Source organism: Ptychodera flava, chromosome 16 (assembly GCF_041260155.1).
Source record: "Ptychodera flava strain L36383 chromosome 16, AS_Pfla_20210202, whole genome shotgun sequence".
NCBI classification, from domain to species: domain Eukaryota; kingdom Metazoa; phylum Hemichordata; class Enteropneusta; family Ptychoderidae; genus Ptychodera; species Ptychodera flava.
In genome coordinates this window covers 16616111-16638218 of record NC_091943.1, presented here as the reverse complement: position 1 = coordinate 16638218, position 22108 = coordinate 16616111, and the positions used below count along the sequence as shown (strand labels likewise).

Sequence of the window (22108 nt, the reverse complement as noted above, 5' to 3'; positions counted from 1 at the left end):
GTAAAGACGAGAACTTAATTTTGATAGATCGATGTAAGTAATTAAAGAATGTGGCATAAAACAGTGTTTACAAACATTTATTCCGGAAAAGGGTACCCGATTTGGAAGGTCACTTGGATTCAGATTCATTTTTCAGATCCCTACCTGGTCTGCCTGCTTGGGGTACAAACAGGTTTTCCCGCCTTCTTCTATCTGGCACTGAACCTCTAAAGCATCGTTAGAACAACCGAGATTTGGATCAATCCAATAGTTACCTACAAACAGCAAAATATTTTATATCAAGACTAAGAGTGTAAAAGCTGTACAATTTATTGTAATGGATTATATGATGTAAAAATAATGTGTTTTCCTTTTTGCATCGTTTGCTTGTTGCATGCTTTTCTGAACGGCATCTACTTTCAACTCCCTTTGAGTTTACACTAAATTTCATTAGTCACTTCACTTCTGCTTCTACGTCAATAGTGCCAACGAAACGGGTTAGATTAGGAAGTTCATCAAAATAGTACCTTGTCTGAACTGGCGACTGACTTTAAGCTATTTTGAAATAGAAAGAAGACCGACAGACTCATCACAGCAAAGTATATTGGACACCACGCAACAAAGACTCACCACTTTCGCTCACAAGTTGACATTCGACTAAATCTCGACACGTTCTCGCCGGGTTCTCACGGGATCCAGCGGGATATTTTAGACTTGTGAGGTAAGTTTCGAGGTAGTAAAGCGTAGAAAAGATGTCAGATTCCTGAAAGGGGAATCAGAAAGAGAATTGTCCTAACAGTTTGTGAACTCATTTAAAATTCACTGTAAAAAGCCAAAATTTACAACAGTAAAATGTAGTGTGCTGTTGTTATCTAGGTCACCGACTGAAAGGACGAAATTTACCTTATCTCCTTCGGTATCGTCTTTCTTGTTGCTGTAATATTGGACAAACGAGTCTGCTAACATCCGTTCCAAAACTATTTCGATTCCCTGAAATAAAAATAAAATGTACAGATGTTAGTAAGCTTTTTTTCCTTATTTTGCCCAACTGACAAACACCAAGAGTTTGGGATTCAATCAGGAAAGATCAAAATCAAAACCATGTCGTCGTATGACTCTACTGCTCTACTGGAGAATGAAAAGTAGACATGTAATAACGGCCGAGACGTCGACCTCAGGAGTCATTCGTTAGAAATCTTTCGTTTTGCAATATCATTTTCTAACATTCTTCTGTGCCTTATTTAAGGCCAAAGTGCTAATTTTCAAGTCTAATGACCGCCAATCTCTGTCTCTCTGTCTGTCTGTCTGTCTGTCTCTCTCTCTCTCTCTGTCTGTCTCTCTCTCTGTCTTTCTGTCTCTGTCTCTGTCTGTCTGTCTGTCTGTCTGTCTGTCTGTCTCTCTCTCTCTCTCTCTCTCTCTCTCTCTCTCTCTCTCTGTATGTATAAGCATTACCATTGGGAAATTTGACATAAAATGTGTGTACTTACAGGAGGTCCTGGTATTCCCTATGAAATAAATGGAAAAAAAATAAACGATTACAATTTCATTCATTTAAAATAAATCATAAGTAACTGTATCAGTCAATTACTTGCAAACCCGAAATAATGCAACTCGAGAATAAACACGGAAACTAAACTTTCTTTTGTGAAAAAATCAACAATTACGTGCCCTGCTCTGCATTTTCTACTATCTGAATGTAGTGTCTTTAGAAAAATAATTTCATAGATTGTCCGTTTTTTTGTTGAAAATAATTACAAATATCGCCGAGGGTCGCCTGTGCCGTTTTGGTCTTCAGGTAGAATGCACCTCGGGGGACAGATATTCGGACTCCAACATACTTTACAATACACGTTCTTTTCTAATCTACCACGTGTGTGGGATCGATTTTGAACTCTTTCGGGTAAATAAAAAGTTTTCACCGTCTTATTTTTCTGAAAATCGAAAATTTATTTTCCCTTATGAATAACGGGGTGGCGGCCATTTTGAATTAAAAATAACGGTAATTTAAGGTAACATGTTTTGGTGGTCCAAAATTTACGCGGTGACTCCTGTTTTTATACTTGATTTTGATTTGGAATAGATGAGAATGAAGTTTGAGCAAAAGTTTAAGTCTTTCACTTTCAAAGCGCGTACTACCTTAAGTTCGCGGAAATACCTTTGCTGAAACTTTTCTAAATCAAACTTTGAACCATTCTCTTTGATAACTGTAACCATTAAGCTTAACAGCTTTGAATTCGAGGAAAAAATGAACTAAAATCCGTCATTATTTTGAAATTCAACAAGACCGCTATAGAAACAAAATGAATTTTCGATTAACACAAAACGTGAATGTGAATAACTCCATGCACTTGAATTGGCTCAAAATGATTTCCAGCAAGCGACAGACTAGAAAAGCATTATAAAAATTTGGGTGTCTGAAAAAAACATGGTCCAGAGCCACATTCTACCGTAGCTGGCAGGAAGAACTTTGACTGTCTGCAATTGACTTTCTTATTTGCTTTCTTATAAGGGCGATAGCACATAAAATGATATGGTAATATTATGGTATGTACAACGGAGCACGGTGATGTTACATCAAATTTGGAGCAACAGAGGAAAGCATTTTTAAGAGTCAGTAAAATCTTTGTATGAAGAGTTTACTCTTCTAAAACATGGTATGTGATTCTATTATGCCAATGCGTACGTAGCGCGGCAACTAAACACACAAGAAATTGTCGACAACAATAAAAATTGCAGGGATATCTTACCTGAGTTCCAATGTTGCCCTGTTGGCAAAAAAAGTGTATCCGATTATTAACAATTTAACAACTTAACGATCATTCGAGTACACGAAAATATCGATTTTAATAAAATTGTTTCGGCATATTCATAAAGTGCACGCCGTAGCTTAAGGGTTAAAAATATTTATAATTCTGGTATGTTTAGGATTATTATATCGGTGTATTTAAGTCAAAGCCACGACCAATATCACATGATGCAAGGTATTTTGTACCTTAAGCACATATATTTTTCAGTGTTGCTTTTGGGTGGTAACTCTTATTCTGAAAATCGGGCGTCTCGTTGCGTGGTAACACTTCAAATGTTTCACAATCGTTAAGGGTTGCCATGCTTACCGTGTGTCCAGCAGATCCCTGTTCAGAGAGAGGCAAACAAAGATTGCTATCAAAATTAGTATCACAAAGAAGCATGAAAAGCAGCTGCTGAGGGCGAGAAACACACACACACACACACACACACACACACACACACACACACTAATACACAAATCACAGTGTCCACATCAGTACTTAAATGTAGTGTAAATACAAGTTTGGACGAATTATTTAGTAAAAAACTGACTTTTTTTTAAAAATTATGAATGAATTGGATACTGTTATCAGCACAGACTCCTACGTCCATGATGTGTCTTACCTTGGTGCCTTTTTGACCCTGTCAAACAATGAAAGAAAAAAAGTAATGACATTTCAATGATTTTCTAAGCTAATATGTCAAACTTTAGAAGTCCGTCTTTGTCGACGTCTGCAGGTGCAGTTTGTGTGTCTGTTTGTCTTCGTCTGTCTGTCTGTCTGTCTGTCTGTCTGTCTGTCTGTCTGTCTGTACGGGTCTATTTGTCGCGCCGATTGTCGTCCAACTTGATATATGGTAGCAATTGATGAAAGAGTCAATTTTACTGTGTATTTCAATCCTGCACCTTAAAATTGCAAATATCGTACCTGCGTTTAGTTTATTAGACTGTAACTACGTGGAAAATAGGCTGCAACTTGCCACAATACTACAAATCACATATAAATGTACGTGCAAACCTACAGCACAGATCAAATATGAGATTTTTTCCATTCACTCAATACAAGCAAGACGGGCAACGTTTAAAAGAATCTGCTTCAAAAGAATCTGTTGGTACGTGAAATTTTTGCTGAGATTTCTCACCGATGGAAGAGTGAGACAGATGACCCGACTCGATCAGTCACTAGGTTCGAAATATACCATTAGAAATTCAATTCAGGTCCTAAAGTACTTAAAAAGACTTACTTTTGGGCCGTTTACCCCCTGATCACCACCATAACCTGCATGTCCGGGGTCACCGGGAAATCCGACCTCACCCTGGAAAAAGATAAAATATGGTCACACCGAGAAATGGTTGCAGGTGCATAGATAGACAGAAGGGTAGATAGATATATAATAGATAGATATGTACTAAAATAGATAGATTCTCGTATGTATGTATGTATGTATGTATGTATGTATGTATGTATGTATGTATGTATGTATGTATGTATGTATGTATGTATGTATGTATGTATGTATGTATGTATGTATGAAGATATTATGTATTTTTCTATCTATGCATGCATGCATATATGCATGTACGTATTATATGTATGTATTACCACTCTTAACGAATACACTGGTTTCTAAATGATTTTGATGATTAAAGACTTTAAACTGCATAACTGTTACTGCTACGGCTATTTCTACAATTATTTTACCATGCAGTTATTGGAAAACAAACTCAAAATACTAATTACCTCTTCACCTTGCAGTCCTTGCAGTCCAGGAGGGCCAGCTACCCCCACAATTCCTCGTAAACCCTTATAAGATAAAAATCGATGGTACGATAAATTAGTTTGTTGACTCTTTCAGAAAAGGGAAACTTTAGGTACTACAGAAATCCAGCGACTAACAATTTGCATATGCATAACTACTTCGAAAATGTCACTACCGGGATTGCCAAAAGGGAACATTTGAAAGCCGATATTACCTTCTGCCCTCTACGACCGGGTAAGCCTGACCAACCTGGTGATCCTTGGTCACCCTGGAAACAAGCAAACGTCTTCTTTAAAGAAAGGAAGGATATACAACCTAACTATAATGCACACTTATGTATGTAGATTATATAATCACTTTGTTTTCAGGTAATTTTTGAACTGTTGTCCTTCTCGCGACTTTTTCAGACAACATCGGTCATGACATTTTCATCAAGTATGTTCACTTTGTCAGTTACGTACCGCCACGCCCCCGTGTCCGTTGCTACCTTTGATTCCTTGAAGTCCGGTTGGTCCCCGATCACCGATGTCACCTTCGTATCCCGGACGACCTTTGACCCCCTTGGGTCCCTGAAACGTCAACGAAGTCATCAAGTCAGTGACGTTGGTGCCATCGATGGGATCATTAGCAGACTTGTCATTGAAATAAAGACGAGAACAATGCCTTTATACCGTAAATTAGTATTCCAAGTTTCAAAATTAAAAACAAATCAAAACAAAAAACCACAAAAACTGTCGTACCTTAGTACCTTTTTCTCCCTCTGTACCTCGAGGTCCTTGTTTACCAGTCGGTCCCTGCAGAGCCAGTACAATATATTAGACAAGGCTTATTGACTCATTTGTACATAGATATTCCAATCTGTGTACTTTACATTGTACATTAGGTGTAGTCTAGAACTAGGGTTCCGTCCTTTGGCCTTCGTCCATGAGTATGGACGAGGGCAGAAAAGACGAACTCGAGACTACATTAGGGGCAGCCGACGCTGTTGTCTGTGCAATACTAGTAAAAGCTGTTTGTCAGCGATTTCTTGCAGAGGGTTGGCGGGTAGTTTCCCTTGTAAGCGTGCAGGGGAAGTTTTATTCCTCTGCCCAGCGGGCAACTTGAAAAAGGTTGGACGGGGAGTATGCCGATGGACATGGAACAAAGAATGAGACAAAGAAATGGCATAGGGAACCTCTGTAGCCGCGGGGAGCTGAGAAACAAACTTACAGGCAGTAAGGGGAAATTTTCAAATCTCAGCTGGAGGGCTGCTACGAAGAGCATGCCAAAACAACAAATTTAGATTCAATAAACGAAAACATCACAGTTTTAACCGTTTCCCGCCGTCACTCAACAGCATAAACGCCTTTGACGTTGGCATGCATGCATGCATGCAGGTATTTAGCCGGCAGGCAGGCAGACAGGTAGGTAGAGTCGGAAAGTATCTATATACGACTGGATGGATTTTTTACGTACGTGCGAATTTATGCATGTATTATACTCATATACATCACTTATAGGTACATTCCTTTTGTACAAAAACTATACCTTTACCATATTAGTCACATTTCATGACGCAAGATTATTTAAAGCGTAATCTGATTGGCAAACGCACAATAATAGCACACTTACCATTTCTCCGGTTGGCCCTTGAAAGCCAGGATCACCAGGGGGTCCAACATCTCCCTGAGGAGCAAACGAAAAAGACTTGGATCAAAAGCGGTAACACAGTGCATAGGCAGTTCTATTCAAAATCACGTTTTACAAATGCAGGGCAACTCAATGGTCATCGTCTAGACATGTGGCTCTAGATAGAACTCAGAGCAAAGAAATAAAACCTGGCCTGTGCACTTTTCCCGTTGTCCTTGATGGTTACACAATGCCCCATTTTCTGAAAATTTGTCTCCCTTCCGACTTTTCCTTATGTAATGACAAACGGAATAAAAAACGCTAATCAAAAACAAACTTTCACGAGATGCAGAGAGGAAACTTGAGTACGACGCAAGACAATATCACAAGCAGGTGTTTTTATAAAAAAATGTCTTACCAGCTTTCCCGGAGTACCCCTCCTGCCTGCGAAGGCTGTTAGTCCGGTATCGCCCTAGAAAGCAAACACCGCCACAATTTAATCTGAACGACTTGGTCTGACCATGTAAACATTTTACAGCATCTCAGATGAAACAAGTCATCGTTAATGACACAGTACCCATGAAGTATTATTGTGCTGGTTTTGCACGAAGACGTTGATCTAGTTGTGAAACGTAGGTCAATTTTGTGAATTAAATAAACTTCTGTGGGTGTTAGTTAAGAAAAAGAGAATCTGCAGCCAGAAAGTCAATAGAGGGTATCTTCGAAGTAGCCAAGCATGAGTATAACTAAACTGATTTTGGATCAAGTGATCTGTACAGGCCACATTTGGTGTTGTCCGAAGATGCAACAATCGCCCAACACTTTGGAAGGAGCTGGTGAAGCGAGCGAGACTTTGCATGTCTAATCTAGGTCAACATAGCCACTTATCATGAAAGTACTCAAAATGTAAGCTGTGAAAGCTGTGAAAAAGAATTATTTGTGATCAAGTCTTTCATCACTGTCTGCCAGAGTCACTGGAACAGTGGTGTGGATTGTTCGGTTCATAAGACTTTCCCTGAGATAAGTTTTAAAAAATAGCCAAGGCATACTTCAGATGTGTTTGAACCGGCAAGAACAAACATAACAAAATGGACGCCTGATGGCTATATTTGACTTGATCAAAAAAACAAATCGACATGCATATGTAACCCATGATGGATTATCCTTGTACCAAGTATTATATGCCATTGCCTGTCAGAAATATCTGCGTAAACGCAAAAATGAATATATCAAAATGGCCGCCTGTACCTAAAATAAATCAACATGCATTCATGTATGTAAGCCATGCATTATCCTTGTGTCAAATTGGATAGAAATCGGTTCAGGCAAGTCTGAGATGGCAGTGTGAAGGTAATTCGTACATACTAAAATGGCCGTCTGATAGCCATATTTGGTCGCATAAAAACGAAACAACGTGCATATGCGTGCTGCGGTATGTTATCCTAGTGCCCATGTTTGACAGAAATCGGCCTGGCCATATCTAAGATCTTGGTGTGAATGGACGCATGGGCACACGGACGGACGCAGCCTAATCTATAAGGCCCCACCCCGACTTTGTCCATGGCGACTAACTAAAAAGCACCCTGCGAGCGATGGTGGTGCATTTTTCGGAAGTGACGTATTCTTAGTTCTCACCTGATCACCAATAGGTCCCATAATGCCATGTGGGCCAGGCGGACCCGGTGGTCCCTGTAGGGAAAAACAGACATGTTAATAAAATGGAAATGATAACAGGCAGTTGAACTGTGAAATTGTAGCGGTAAAATGAACCAGTATTCCTCTAAAACTAAAAGCCAGTCCGATTCGTGTTAGTTCAAGAGGACCTCTAGAGGGCGCCCTCTGAAACTTGGTTTATGACAGTTTGGAGAAATGTGGCGATTGATTCACTGAACTCTGTTGCTTTTCGATACACGAGTACATTGATATCTGAAGCTTAACACTCTCGTGAGTTGGTCGGGTTAATTCGGTGGTTTCTCGAAAAAGATGGTTTCGGGAGTTAGGCCGACGTTATCGCTCTTTCTGTTACGGTTGCCTCTGTGCACTGCAGTACTAGATCTGTCTGTGTCTCCGTATTTCCGAGTAAGAAATATGCCTATCTGTCCGTCGTTTTCTGTCTGTCTAGTATCTGTTAGTATGTCTGTCTGTCTTTTAACAATAGTCCTCTTGTCAGTTCCACGATGCTTTTCGAAAGCAATTTATGGAATTTGCGGCTGATGCTACCGTGTCCGATACATTCGTCATTGACTGAAACATAAAGCACCAAATTTTTCTAGCATCATGGACTGTATAACTGGACAATATGATACAACATCTACACAACAAAACATATCGTAATGTTTCCAATGCGTTTACAGAGTTTTAAGAGATGCATTGTGGGATAACCGGAAAGAGGTATATTACTGCAAGTTTAGTATGATTGATACGCTGTTAAAGGAACGGGAAGGACAATTTTCTGAGGTGAGGAAAGAAAAGCGCGTTTCACTGAAAATTGCAAGTCTAGAACTTCTCCGAAGTTTCGGAGTACGCTACTTGGGTACAGCATACATAGAAACTTCGGAGCGTTTCTGGACAAGAACACTTCCTAATACTCACAATGAAACCTCTTGATCCCTTTCTACCAACTACACCCTGATTCCCGTCATGGCCTGGCAGTCCAGCTGAACCAGGCGAACCCTCTAAACCCTGTGGGCCGACGCCACCCTGAACATATGATGTGAAGAAATAAAATAAAGAAAGAAAGTTAAATTCGTTTCTCTCTCGTTTGATCACCGTCATATATATAATCATAAGCCGTTAACCATGAGAGTGTAAAGATTTGATAATTCACATGAATACTTCATTGGTGATTACGAGATTATCTGCAGAGGTGAGAAACGTAAAACAGACAAACAAAACTGCAACACCGTCTGCAAGGACCGGAACGATGATAAGAATGTTAGAATCACATCAGATACAATGATATCATTCGACATAAACGTACCTGTGAACCAGTGTTTCCCCGTTGGCCTTGAATACCGGCGGGGCCAGGTACTCCCTGGGAGAAAGAGAGAGAGAAATTGTGAGTGTTTGAGATATGAGAAACTCTACATTTGTACTTGTAGAATTGATCACCTTTAGCTTTCGAGAGAAAAAAAGCAGGTCTCTCCGTAATAATAGTAGAATACATAATTGTAGAATTATTTGCTAAAAGGTAGACTACCCTGCAAAACTGGAGAACAGTGGGCCCGCACTAACCAATTTTACAAATCGCCACAATCCTGAAGGGTCAAGCTGCTATATGATCCATCAGAGGCCTCTGAGAAAAAGATTGTTTTCATCATGAACATTCTTGGGTCAGTATTCTTCAGGTGCCACAGGCATCAACCAAGCGCTGCGCTTAGCTATACGCGAGAGACATGTGACTCGTTCTGAACGAAGTTTGTCGACTAAAATATCCAGCATTGTGACTGTACAACAGTCTATACATAGGCAATTCACCGTATACAAACGATTAGCATGTCTGTACACCAATATGTAACATAGGTCAAATCGTAAAAATCGTTTCACGGCATTACGAAACAATGTTGAGCGTGTTATGAGGTATGTCCCAAAGTCTCCAATTGTAGTCTATAAGCATTAAACATTTCTTTCAAACCCCGCAGCTCAAGAATCGCAAACACAAACTCGGTGAGTTCATAATTACTCTAACATCCCTCGCTCACCACTTCAAATATATATATATGCGAATCTTTCTGAGCTAAATAAAAGAGTGGGATTTGACCAAATGCAGAGATTATTTGAGGATATAATTACCCGTTTCCCTGGCTCTCCTTGATCGCCTTTCTTCCCTACATCCCCTTTATGACCCTAAAAAGGCAAAACAATAACTAAAATTAACATTTGTTAAAAGATGAGTTTATCTGTTAAAATTGAACGTTTACTTAAATGACTTTGAGGTTACACATTGTGGTCAGTAAATGTTTGAAATCCAAAATGGCCGCCACCCCTGTGTTAACTCTACAGAAAAAAAATAAATTTTCGATTTTTGAAAAGCTAAGATGTGACATTTTTCCTTACTCCCAGAGCTTTAAAATGAGCCCCAAAAGTGGTAGATAGAGACAAATTGTAAACATTTGAGAGTCCGAATATCTGTCCCCGAGGCGCATTCTCCCCTAAAACACCCACAAAATTGCGACTAACACGTAGATTTCAACGCACAGAACAATAAGTAACCCACTTGTAAATAGCTTGGCAATAAGGAAGGGGAAGACGAAATATTATTGGTGACGTTGAACGCCTTGTAACAATACCTGAAGTCCAGAGTCGCCTTTCTTGCCCTGGTCACCGATGTCGCCCTGGTCTCCCTAGAGTTATGTGTGGGACGAAAATTCATATTAGGCAAACGTCAAGTTTTAAAAGTTTACTTGAGTTGCTTTTAACAAGGGAAGGCGATAACATTACTAAGATGGGAAACTGAAAACCAACAAACAAACGTACACGACTCTTACCTTTTCCCCCTTCGTTCCCGGCATGCCTTGTTCTCCTTTGTCCCCTTCAAAACCCTGCCAGTGGAAAACTAAATTGGCGTTAACTCGCAATGACCATAGAAAAACAAGTCAACGGCGGCGAACGTATACGCCAAGTTTCGGTTCACCTACGTCGGTATATAGATTTCCCGTGTAAATTTGACATGAGTGCTAGTGCGAGTCACGTCAACCATTAATAAAATTTTTGAATATCTTATGTTACTACTCATCCTTATCTTTGGTATATTCCTGAAAAAGACATCCATAACCACCACCACAACCACCACCGTCGTCGTCGTCGTCGTATTCGTCGTCGCGTCGTCGACGTCATCACATGTCGTTCGGTCATCGGTGATATTTCGCAACGTTATCACAATCTTTATCCATGTCATCGTCATCATAATATACATTTGGCTAAAAGACTTAAAACCACCAAAGAATTAAATGACAATCACAAATGTTATGCAAAAGCGTAATTTAAGTTTATGATATTCTTACCCGTGCGCCGGGAGGGCCTACAGGACCGAGAGGTCCAACTTCACCGGTTTGGCCCTGTTGAGAAGTGTGGAATAAAGCTTATGTGACACTTGAATTTGTTGGCTTCATTTTACCTTATTCCATGACGTTATTTTGCGCCATACATTTGTATTTATGAGTTATCCGATGGAAAATGTCCTGACTGCGGACCGTCCACTCCGATGCATTGGGTTACAAGACAATTGTTTTCAGGGAATTTTCAGATTTATTGTGAGACGATGCACAGTTCTACCTGTATGATACCATCTGGTCATTGTTCATACCATTGTAATTGGACAAAATATTGTCTGTGCCTGATAAGAACAGTTGTAGTGGAGAACAGATACGCTGGCACTTAATTATCATGGTCGTACAAATATAAAGACTTGCTCCAAAACGGAAAAGCAAAGCAAAGAAAAGCAAGTATATAGATTTCAGTCGCCTTTTATCCCCATGTAACTGTCCAAAAATAGTTCAAATTGTATTTGTACGTATTTGGTATGCAAGAGCATTCAAAATATAAAACAAAGTCACCGAAGAAATGTTGGAGAATATTTATCAGAAATGTAAGATCTAGATATAACTGTAACATACCATAAGACCAACATTGCCTCGTGGCCCCGTTTCACCTTTAATCCCCGGCGGTCCTCGTTTTCCTCTTTCACCAGGTTCACCGGGAGCACCCCTGCTACCTTCCTCTCCCTGAAACAGTTCGATGACCTTGTTTGTTTTAGTTCGTGACAGTTTCTAGATGAATGTATGAATTCTTTTCTCCTCTGATTTACGTCTGTTTGTTTGTTCGAGAGCTTTCCGGTTCTCGTCACGGAGTGTATATTTGCTTTTCTGTTTGTTGAGAATGGTAGTTATGACATGAAAGTCACGATTTAAATGTGGAAATAAGGAGATGATAGTGTAAAAGGGAGCGCAAATGCGTTTTGTTCCTCTCGTGTAACCTCAAGACTAACTCAACAACACATATCACTTTCACTGAAGTCCGCCATTGTGAAATTCAGAGTCGGACACCAACCTGAAGGCCAAAGACAGTCAAAATAGTGTTAGACATGGTCAAGGTCCAAAAAAGGCCGCGAACTTCAAAGCTCGCGAACGGCTTCCACACTTACAATGTCGCCTGGCAAACCAGGGGGTCCCTGTTTTCCAACTTCACCCTGTTTTCCCGGATGTCCACGAATACCCTGTGGTCCCTCTTCACCCTTCCTTCCTTTGGGACCCTGGTAGGAAGCAATGAAAGACGCGTAAAAGAAGTCAATAACATCACACGACTTTTTCCTGTAATTAAATCGACCCACTGAATTACATGTACATATTTTTATGACTCATATTCGACTTGCGGAAATGCCTTACATTGACTTAGGCTTGTTGTCCAAGCTGTTGCTGACGAGCGAATTTGGTCCTGGACTTTGGATTCGCCGTGGGGAAGGACAGGGTACATCGTTTAGTTAGCTAAATGGTGTACTTGGCAGTCACTAAATCAGTCTAGATTACCATCATTAAAGGGCCAATAGCTGTAACTTTTGATTATTTTTTCCAACTAATTTGGTTGTAAATGTCAACTACAGTTTCTTGTTCTACTCCCCAAGACTTGTTGAGATACACAGTATTCAGATTGTCCACTCAGCCTGTACATGTGTAAACTGACTTGTCATCGTTAACCAACGGATTCTAGTCCGAATTGAATACAAATATCAACAATAACCGAGTATTTTACGCTTCTTGAGGCTGTGTTGACAAGCTAAATAGTTGGCTCTTTAACACGCTTCGGGGAGTAGAACTTGCAAACGTGATATACGAAACGGACTGATGAAAAAGAATCATCAAAAGTTCCAGCTAAGGCGTTTTAAATGAAATTCTCTTTTGCCGTCCTCGTGCTAGTAGGTTTTCAGACAAAGTTAAGAAAACAAACACGATATTAACACTATTACAAATAAAAATATTATTTTTCCAAAAGAAACCAAATGAAAATGAGCTTATATTAATACACTTGTTTTTTCTCTGTGTTTTGTTCTTTCCCTTGTTGACTGGTAGGTTTTTAAAAAAAAATCTAAGGACGGCAAACGAAGAATCTTATTGAAATGGCCTTATGGTCCTTTAACGGACATAACAACAAATCAGCGAAGACTTAACAAGTTAATTTTCCTCTTTATGACCCAATTTCTTTCGTTGAATTAATTCCCATAAAATATCCACTGTGCGGTTCTTTATTGGCGGTTTTATTCGATTTTTGGACGATTCATCGAAAAATTTAAAACTCGACGTTAAGGGTTGACCATACTGTATTAGAGTTCGAAATTACTATTCACTTACCGGAATTCCTCTTTTTCCGGGGAGTCCCTGAGGTCCCATTGGTCCAAGGTCGCCCTATGTTACAAAATTGATAAGCATACGATCAAAGTCAAACCCGCTAACAATTCATGTAACGACAATAAATGTACAGATTAAGGTAGCACGCGCCTCGAAATTGAACGACTTAAACTTTTGCCCGAACATTTCGTAGAGAAACATTTAGACATTCCCTTTCGAAATTGAGAATAAAATCAGAGGTCAACGTGCAAAATTTATTACTGGCGAAACAAATTATCAAATATTTATCGACACTTGAAATTCAAAATGGCCGCTATCTCTGTGTTAACTCTACGGGGTAAATACAATTTTCGAGTCAGTGAAAACTTCATTTTTTTCATGATCTTCGAAATGAACCTCTATAAGTGGTAGACCAAAAGAGTACTGTAATGAAGTCTATTGTGTTGTATTGAGCATTGTATTGTGAGACTCCAAAAATGTTTCCTCGAGACGCATTCTACCGTAGGCAAATACAGTTGTAATTCACAAAACAGATCATCTTCAACTATTGCAAAACGCGTCCTCGTTTGAATACCAACACTTTGGATTGATAATGAAAATCTGTGGATTTAGAACAGACAAAAACTTTGGTCGATTCATCAACACAGACAAGCAGGTGACTAAATTGACCTCTGACCTTCACACCATTTGGTCCCATCTTTCCGATTGGTCCCGGGCTACCGTTGAGTCCCTGTCAATAAAAAGAAATACGTGGACTTTATCCTAGATGTATACACAAATAAAGGAATGTAGTAATGTGCATCTTCTTCCAAAATTTTTGGCTCTTTCACTTCAAATTTTGTGTTGACAATTACAAGCTTTTTATCTGACGTGAAATTCCGTAAAATTGTTAAAAGTTTGTAATGGCTGAATGCCGGTAAGTTTTACATAGTCGGTCGGATCAAAATATACCACATGCGCAGAGTTTACAGACACGACAATATATCACTGTCATTGATATCACCTACATTGACAAAATCATTAAAAGTTAATACAGATATTCTTGATAACGATCAGAATTCTGTCTACTTATTCAACCTACTGACGTACAAATTTTAATACAAAAATATCTATAAAACGTGATCGAAAAGGTGAACCGAGGTACATTTTTTGAAGAGCTTACCTGTTTTCCTTGTTGCCCATTGGTGCCTTCTTCCCCCTCTAAGCCTTGATCGCCCTGATTTCGCAAGAGAAAAGATTATGTATGTTATAAAAGGTGTAAGAAAGTGGATTTAAATGATCAATTTGAGGACCAGAAATTGACATAAGTCAAGATGTATACATTAATTACGCACAACACGATTGGAACTAATTAGAGACAATTGGATGGTGACGTAATTGCAAATGTAATCTCACCTGCTTTTTTTCTTATTAAGTAATAGACTTGACATTATAACATTCAGCAATAGGCGCTTCACACTTATGAGAAATTTGAGCAATATGAAGATCCAATTATCCCAAATTAGTTCCAATCGCGTTGCACATAAAATCGTAATTGGCCTTACCTTGGCGCCCTTGTCACCATGGGCTCCGGGTATGCCTGATGCTCCGCGGACACCCTGGAAGCAATAAAAAAAATCAAGAATCGGAAATAATAGTAATACTTATACAAACAAACAAACAAACAAACAACAAACAAACAAACAAAGGCTCGAACCTATAAGCTTGAAAGGATCAGTAGCTGTAACTTTGGATGTTTCACTATTTTTCTTTTTAATGGCAACTGCGGTGTCTTGCTATGCATGCTGGGATACGCATTTCTTATCAATTCAGCCTGTAAGTGTGTTAACTGGCCTGTTATTGTCGACAAGTGAACTCTGTTCTGGACTGGAATTAAAATATAAATAATAACAGTGTTTTATGCGTACAGACGCAGTGTTGACAAACTCGATAGCAGATATTTCAACATAATGCTTGGGGGAGTAGAACAAGAACTTGCAATTTACATACAAAACAACACTAGTGAAAATTTAATCAAAAGTAACTGTTATAGCTACTCGCTCGTTACCAGTCCGTAAGATTTTCCATCAGACGAACCTTGTGTTCGTTGCAAATACATCTTACCAATAATTCGTAAAAACTGACAATTCGACTAGTTTTTTTTTTCTATTGATGGGTAATTAATAATGAAGATGTAGCGCCATTATCAAGAGAGGGTTCAAACAATTCGTTTTCTTGTTTTAATTCCAATTTTCACATCACGTCCTTAAAACCTGATTTATGTTATACCTGCAATTGACCTTTTTCTGCTTACCGAATCGCCTCGTTTGCCGTGCGATCCTGGAATTCCAACGAGGCCGCTTGCTCCCTACAACAAATCATGGAAAGAGGGAAATTACACCGGTATAATTACTGGAATCCTTGTGTCTGATGAGTGCAACGTAATGTTTCTTTTCCTCGTGATACTGCCACCAACGGCCGAGAAACAAATACGTAAGCCACAGGGAGGTCCTTGAATGTGAAATACAACTTAGTATGTTAGACCACAGTGAAGGGACTGTGGCTAGACAAAGACGACTGAAAAATAAAATCAGTGGGTTGAAGTTCAAAGTCGGCCGATACTACCTTATTGCCTGGTTTTCCTTTGTTGCCTTTTAAACCTATCTGCCCCTGTTCACCCTGAAAGAGACAAACATGGTCAGAGAAAAAGCCGGTTCACGGTTCTAATATGAAGACACAAAACAGTCAGCTAAGAGTCGTGTTCCCTTCCTCAATTACACATGTAAAAATGCCCCTCTAGAGTCCCATGAAACTGTTTGAGGTCCCATCAGAACTCGAAAAGTCGCCCAGTTCTTCATACTCACCCGGGGGCCTTGTCTTCCTTGCATACCCAAAGAACCCTGTTCACCCTGGAAGAGAAATTGATGAATGTGTGTCAAAATACACGGCAAAAATTTGTGTTAGTCAAAGTTTCCCTCATGATGGCTAAGGATCCTTCGATTGTGCAACAATACGGTCGACTGGCTTATGCCATTGATCGAACATGGGAATACATCTTACAAATCGCCATATTTCATGTCTGTCAACGCAAGAAAATGCTCCTTCAAAATGCAAAGTGAAACCAAAATACTTTGCATGGAAATCAAAACTGAGCGAAATTTCTTGCCTTCTATAAACTTTGACTGCAAAATTCAAATATACCTTTACATATACGTAAACAATAATGCCAGCGCCCGTTCGCAAAACGCCATTGTTGTGCACTGGTGTAGGATTACGAGATTTAAGGATGCTCAACCTAAAATATCCCTTAACTGTATCATTGTGAACACGAACATTACGTTTTCTCTCGTGTAATTTGACCACAAGTATGAATCAATCAAATTTTGAGGAGTCATAAGCGTCAGTATCCGAGTCCATTGACAGCATTTACATAGACCATGGTTTCTTCGTGTGTTGCGCCATTATATTCAAGTTTACTCTGGAGTATTCTTGTTAAATATTGTACAAGGATTTTAACGCACTTGCTGCCTATTTATGGAAAGATAAAAGAGACCATGCTTCTCCCAATCTGATCAGAAAATGAAATTTCGAGATTGGTTTGATCATGCAGATGACCTTGGCAACCTGTGTCCGTATGCGGTTCACGGGATGGGGCAAAATCCCCGGATGTGCAAACTCATTTCAACCTCAGACGACTGCAAAAGTTGTCGCCCGAAGCGACTGCGCACCCACATCGAGGCAGGTAATTGTAACACACCGAAGTACTGACATTTACCTGAGATCCTCGCAAACCCGGAAGTCCAGCTTCTCCTGGTATTCCCTGAGGTCCGGGTTGCCCTATCTGGCCTTGACTTCCCTGCACCCCTCTTGGGCCCTGTCACAACAGAGCAAATCGACACTTAATTAACTTTGTTCCCAGAGATGAATCCCTTAACCTTGGGCACATATTAGCATATTGCTTTATGGCTAACAGGAAACGGTCAATTGAATACGAGCATTCAACGGCCTCTTTGTCTGCAGGAAGACATAATTTTTTGAGGACAACCTGAAGAAACAAAGGCTACACAGTATTACACAAAGTTGAAGAAAACCTACTTTTCCGAACACTAAAGCAAATTCACTGAATGCAATTTTAACACCGTCAAACACTCCCATATTGCATCTGTGTACATGTATACATTTAAGACACTGTGAAAATTAAACAAACACTGATGACGTAAGACGAACCGCGAACTCGTTTAAAATAATGCAAGTTGTAATTTTGGCACGATAACAAGGTACTATGAACGAGAAAATAGACGGTTTATTTGATATAAGCTAAACATACAGTTTTACATGTAAGAAATTATAATCAGTTTTACAAGATTCGGTAAGATTCGAGTTTGAAATAATTTACTCACGATCTCGCCTGGCAAGCCAGTCTCGCCTACGGGTCCTGGTATTCCTTTTAAACCCTGGGGGAAAACCGGAATAAAATATAAAAAGTTGGCTTTACCCCCTCCCTGTCAGTCTAGACTGATGTCCGGAGTAAAACCATAACATTCCACATGGGTCAAAGTTTACGCAGCTATTACGTGACTGTTCATTGTCAAGGAAGATACCAGGTTTTTCTATTTGCCGTGATTATTGATGTCATAACAAGTATGTAGTTCCGTTTGTGCAACATATATACTTTCTTTCTACTCCAAGAGTGATCTATGAACGAAATCTACGCTATTGTCAACATAGGCTGTCTGTGTTAAATGTTCACTTTTATCGCCGGCAACTAAAACGAAGCGCAGGATAGAGTTCTCTCGTCGACAAGAATCACATTTTTATAAAATACTTTGCGTCAACAAGATTGATTCATATTTCATCATAATTGATGAAGAAGAAGTGGAAAAATATTTTGTTTCTAGATTAAAAAAAGTGACTAATATTATCAAACGCATTTCTTTTGTCCCTTGTACGTGATGTAAGGCAGCTTGTAAGCCCGATAATCGATCAAACGTAATAGCTGTGACCCTTTTAACCTTTGCGATGGAACTCTCCCAATGATGTCGTGAAAAATCATGATTATCAACGCATTAGACTCGCTTACAGCCCTCTCTCGTCTGCTGAGGAATGTGGTCCTCTCATGCCCTGATTTGAACTTAGCATGCAGTGGACCGGCTGGACGACCTGGCGTCGCACACGTTTGGCCTTGGGGCTTGCATAGCCTGACCGTGAGTGCACTGACGGCAAATTAACGGATTAGAAGTTGTGTAACAAACTAAGGGGCTGTAAGAGAGAGACTACTGCACCCGATGTGGTATCTTTTTTCCAGAGACCGTGCTGTAACGTGACTTCAAGAAAACTTTTATCGTGAATCAACAGTCAACCTTGCCCGAAGGATACAGAAACTTCGCGTTTTCCTGACCGACAAACACACGATCCACTCCCAGTAAGGTAGAACGCGCCTCGGGGACAGATACTAGGGCCTTCAAATTTTACGAATTCTATTCTGATCTACCACTTGTGGGGGCTCATTTTAAAGCTCTTGGAGTGAGAAAAGTTCTTATTTTCGAAAATCGAAAATACATTTTTCCCAATAGAGTTAACACAGGGATGGCGGCCATTTTGAATTTCAAATATATCGGAAAATCTTATTTGTCTCTCTAGTACCAAATTTTGCACGGTGACCCATGATCTTTATTATCGATTTGGTAAGAGAATGGTCGAAAGTTTCATTGAGGAAAGTTTGAGTAACACACAGGAAAAAAAACAAACGGGGAAAACTTCATTTACTCCACGTGACAGAACTCGAAACTTGGTCCATGCTAGCAGCAGACTAGAAAAGCATTGTGAAAATCTAAGTAGCCGAGAAGCTGTCCCCGGGGCGCATTCTACCCTAATGTCGGTTTTTAGAGATCAGAAGCTCAAAGAACATGTTATTGTGCATGACACGCGAACTGGGCCGATGAGGCCTGTAGCATGGCAAATGACCCGACCCCTGACCTGAGGGACTTTAACGAGCAAGCAACATGAGGAAAAGTGACCAGACTTACCGGTGGACCAGGAACTCCCATCCGACCGGGATGACCAGGGTCGCCGGGGTGTCCCTGCAGAACAAGTACGTTGAAAACATTCCGATTAAACAACACTGCATCAAACAACAATCAATCTCTGTACGCGGGGCACGTTTCTTTTCATCATGGCTGCTTAAATAATTGCCACGGTCGGTCATAACTTCCGCAAATCGCGGCGCTAACTGCAGCGGTAATTGGGGCAAACTGAATCGCGAGGCTGTCCTTCTGTCCACTCTTTAACAACAAGGGGTCCTTCAACCTTCACACTATTTGTTCAGATTCACAAAGGGGGAGCTTTTCAGGGTCCCCGACAACGTGCAGCATCTTAGGCTGTCTTTCGGTTGTCGACCCACATCTATACTTCAGAGATGGCTCTTCACAAACCTTCCCAAAACACTTGTCGGTGACTTTTTGACAAGATGAAGTTTTGGTTTGGTGGGCGTTGTTGTACCTGCTCTTCAAACTTCTGCCTAACGAAGTTAGTGGAGGATGCGTTTCAAAAGTTTAGTGCTCAGGGGCGGTCGATGGATACGGCTAAATTTACAGGAAAGCGTGACATATCAACACCACTTTTCAAAGAACATACGATTTGATGATGTAGAGAAAGGTCTCGAGGCAACGAGGCGCCGTCTTTTAATTTGGGGGACATGTTGCTGTTTGTGGAGAGATAGCCGTTTCGACAGACAGAAGTCTACCCTACAGCATATTTGGCATACTAAGCAGTGATAAATACAATTGCGTTAATGTAACCCTTAGTGCCAAAATAACCGGTCCCTGCTCTAATATCAAGACGTGGGACGACGCTGAAGCGAGAGTGTCAGTATTTTGAGCTTAGAAGTCTCGAAATGCGTCACGGTATACGGAAGTAAAATTGGGCGATAGAGGATCAAGCAGACTGGCTACGGGGACCCGTCTTCCATGGGGAAGATATTGGCAGAAATGTGTTCGAGTGGTTTTTTTTTGAAAAAAAGTTGTTCTGAAGAGGGTGAATACAACACACAAACGCAGCTGATCCGAATTTGCTGACATACCTGATAACCTTTCACTCCTGGGGGACCAATTGGACCGGGTGGTCCAGGAAAACCCTGAAAAGAAAAGGGGTCATCTCGAGGTCAACAAATTCATTAGCGATGTCTCGTAGCGCCTATTAACGCAATGAATCAAGCAGTGATGGCTATCTATAAGACGGCAAGTAAGACTGTGAAAGATTGCCATGGAAAAAAGTAATATGCTTATCATGTTCATTAATTGCATTTCTGAGTTACCGCAAGTGAACTAGCACGAAAAATAAACGCTTTCTTTCAACCAAACGATTAAGTGGCGGAAGTGGGTAAAAATCATTCTACTGGTATGGCTGCAGCAGATGGCTGCATAAGTGGACGGTAATTGAAGCTATTACAGTTCGGTGTTCTGGGAACCATCGTTGGCATCAAGTCTCCGCGAACCTCAGACGAACTGCATATGTCGTCTGAGCCCGATCTGAGGACCAACAACCCTCGACCAAACCGAGGCTGGTAACTGCCTCAGCCACCACCAACTCACCCCTCAATGAATATCCGATCGCGCTTTCGTCAGTGTCGCTAGGGTAAACAGTTCGACTCTAGCGCTGCTGTAAAATTGTCATAAATCCCCCAGGTATTATTTTGTTTGGCCAACAATAAAATTGATATACGAGACCGTGACGAATTTCAAGTCAAGTTTGTTGGTACATTCGAACTTGCAATTTGACCCTTCGGATAATAAATTACCAATTGGCTTAATAAATAACTTTGAAATTTGCAATAAATTTAAAGGTATAAGGTAAAATGTCTACCACACCATGTCGTGACCTGAATGACCGTTACAATAAATCAAAAGTGGACGTTTTATCTTCTGCAGTTCGTTTGAGAGGCTCGAGTGACTGGCCTATCAAAGATCCGTCACATTGTGCATTTAGAACGATTTTTGGAAAGATATGCTTATACATTTCTTTCAAAAGATTATGAACTGGCACGCTGGTGTTTAGAAAACCCTCATCTGCGGCATTAGACGCACTTGGCGCGATATCAGCCGGCGCGTAGCATTGCAGTGTGGTGCGTAAGTGCGTATGTCATACTGCATTGTTGTGAAAAAGTTCATGTACTCGGATGTACAGTCACAGTGTAATGGAAACGCAGAAGTCCCACTGATAGTTTTCACAACAATGACGATAAGCTTACGTCCTGTAGGATACAGTTCCTGTCACACTAGTATCTCAGCTGCTGTTTTTTTTTCTGGTGAAAATTAAGCATTTCTTTCAAAATTGCAAAACCAAGATATTAGGTTGGACGGTCGATCTTAGTTCGAAACGTACACATAAACAATTGGATGATATTAAAATTAAAGGGAAGCTGTCGTCGGAACTGCGCGTGTGCGATTTTCTTGTTTACAAAAAATGTATTTCATGCATGATATCTACATGCATCAAGTCAACATAGCTGCAACATTTAAATTTTACGATATTCATTGTTAACAAACATGTTCTAACTTTCATCAATCTCCAACGTACCCTAGATACAGTGTTAACATCGGTCGTAGGGGTCCCTGGCAACCTTTGAGCAGAGTTCCGACGACAGTCTCCCTTTAAATACC

At 40.2% G+C, this 22108-nt stretch overlaps 1 protein-coding gene across 3 annotated transcripts in view; it reads right to left on the bottom strand.

The window, feature by feature from the left end:
- The window catches only part of LOC139114137 (collagen alpha-1(XXVII) chain-like), an 89882-nt gene that overhangs the window by 2708 nt on the left and 65066 nt on the right, over window positions 1-22108 (bottom strand). For all 3 annotated transcript variants that reach the window (XM_070675679.1, XM_070675678.1, XM_070675680.1), the window contains exons 26-59: window positions 20530-20583; window positions 19478-19531; window positions 17852-17905; window positions 17227-17325; window positions 16316-16360; window positions 16077-16130; window positions 15766-15819; window positions 15017-15070; window positions 14635-14688; window positions 14149-14202; window positions 13476-13529; window positions 12275-12382; window positions 11748-11855; window positions 11136-11189; window positions 10620-10673; window positions 10422-10475; window positions 9925-9978; window positions 9113-9166; window positions 8725-8832; window positions 7768-7821; window positions 6551-6604; window positions 6136-6189; window positions 5265-5318; window positions 4986-5093; window positions 4739-4792; window positions 4506-4568; window positions 4009-4080; window positions 3391-3408; window positions 3093-3110; window positions 2727-2744; window positions 1467-1484; window positions 883-969; window positions 610-742; window positions 145-254 (exon numbers count right to left, since the gene is read on the bottom strand). In XM_070675679.1, the coding sequence (XP_070531780.1) occupies window positions 145-254; window positions 610-742; window positions 883-969; window positions 1467-1484; window positions 2727-2744; window positions 3093-3110; window positions 3391-3408; window positions 4009-4080; window positions 4506-4568; window positions 4739-4792; window positions 4986-5093; window positions 5265-5318; window positions 6136-6189; window positions 6551-6604; window positions 7768-7821; window positions 8725-8832; window positions 9113-9166; window positions 9925-9978; window positions 10422-10475; window positions 10620-10673; window positions 11136-11189; window positions 11748-11855; window positions 12275-12382; window positions 13476-13529; window positions 14149-14202; window positions 14635-14688; window positions 15017-15070; window positions 15766-15819; window positions 16077-16130; window positions 16316-16360; window positions 17227-17325; window positions 17852-17905; window positions 19478-19531; window positions 20530-20583 (2139 nt within the window). The remainder of the gene's footprint in view (window positions 1-144; window positions 255-609; window positions 743-882; window positions 970-1466; window positions 1485-2726; window positions 2745-3092; window positions 3111-3390; window positions 3409-4008; window positions 4081-4505; window positions 4569-4738; window positions 4793-4985; window positions 5094-5264; window positions 5319-6135; window positions 6190-6550; window positions 6605-7767; window positions 7822-8724; window positions 8833-9112; window positions 9167-9924; window positions 9979-10421; window positions 10476-10619; window positions 10674-11135; window positions 11190-11747; window positions 11856-12274; window positions 12383-13475; window positions 13530-14148; window positions 14203-14634; window positions 14689-15016; window positions 15071-15765; window positions 15820-16076; window positions 16131-16315; window positions 16361-17226; window positions 17326-17851; window positions 17906-19477; window positions 19532-20529; window positions 20584-22108) is intronic.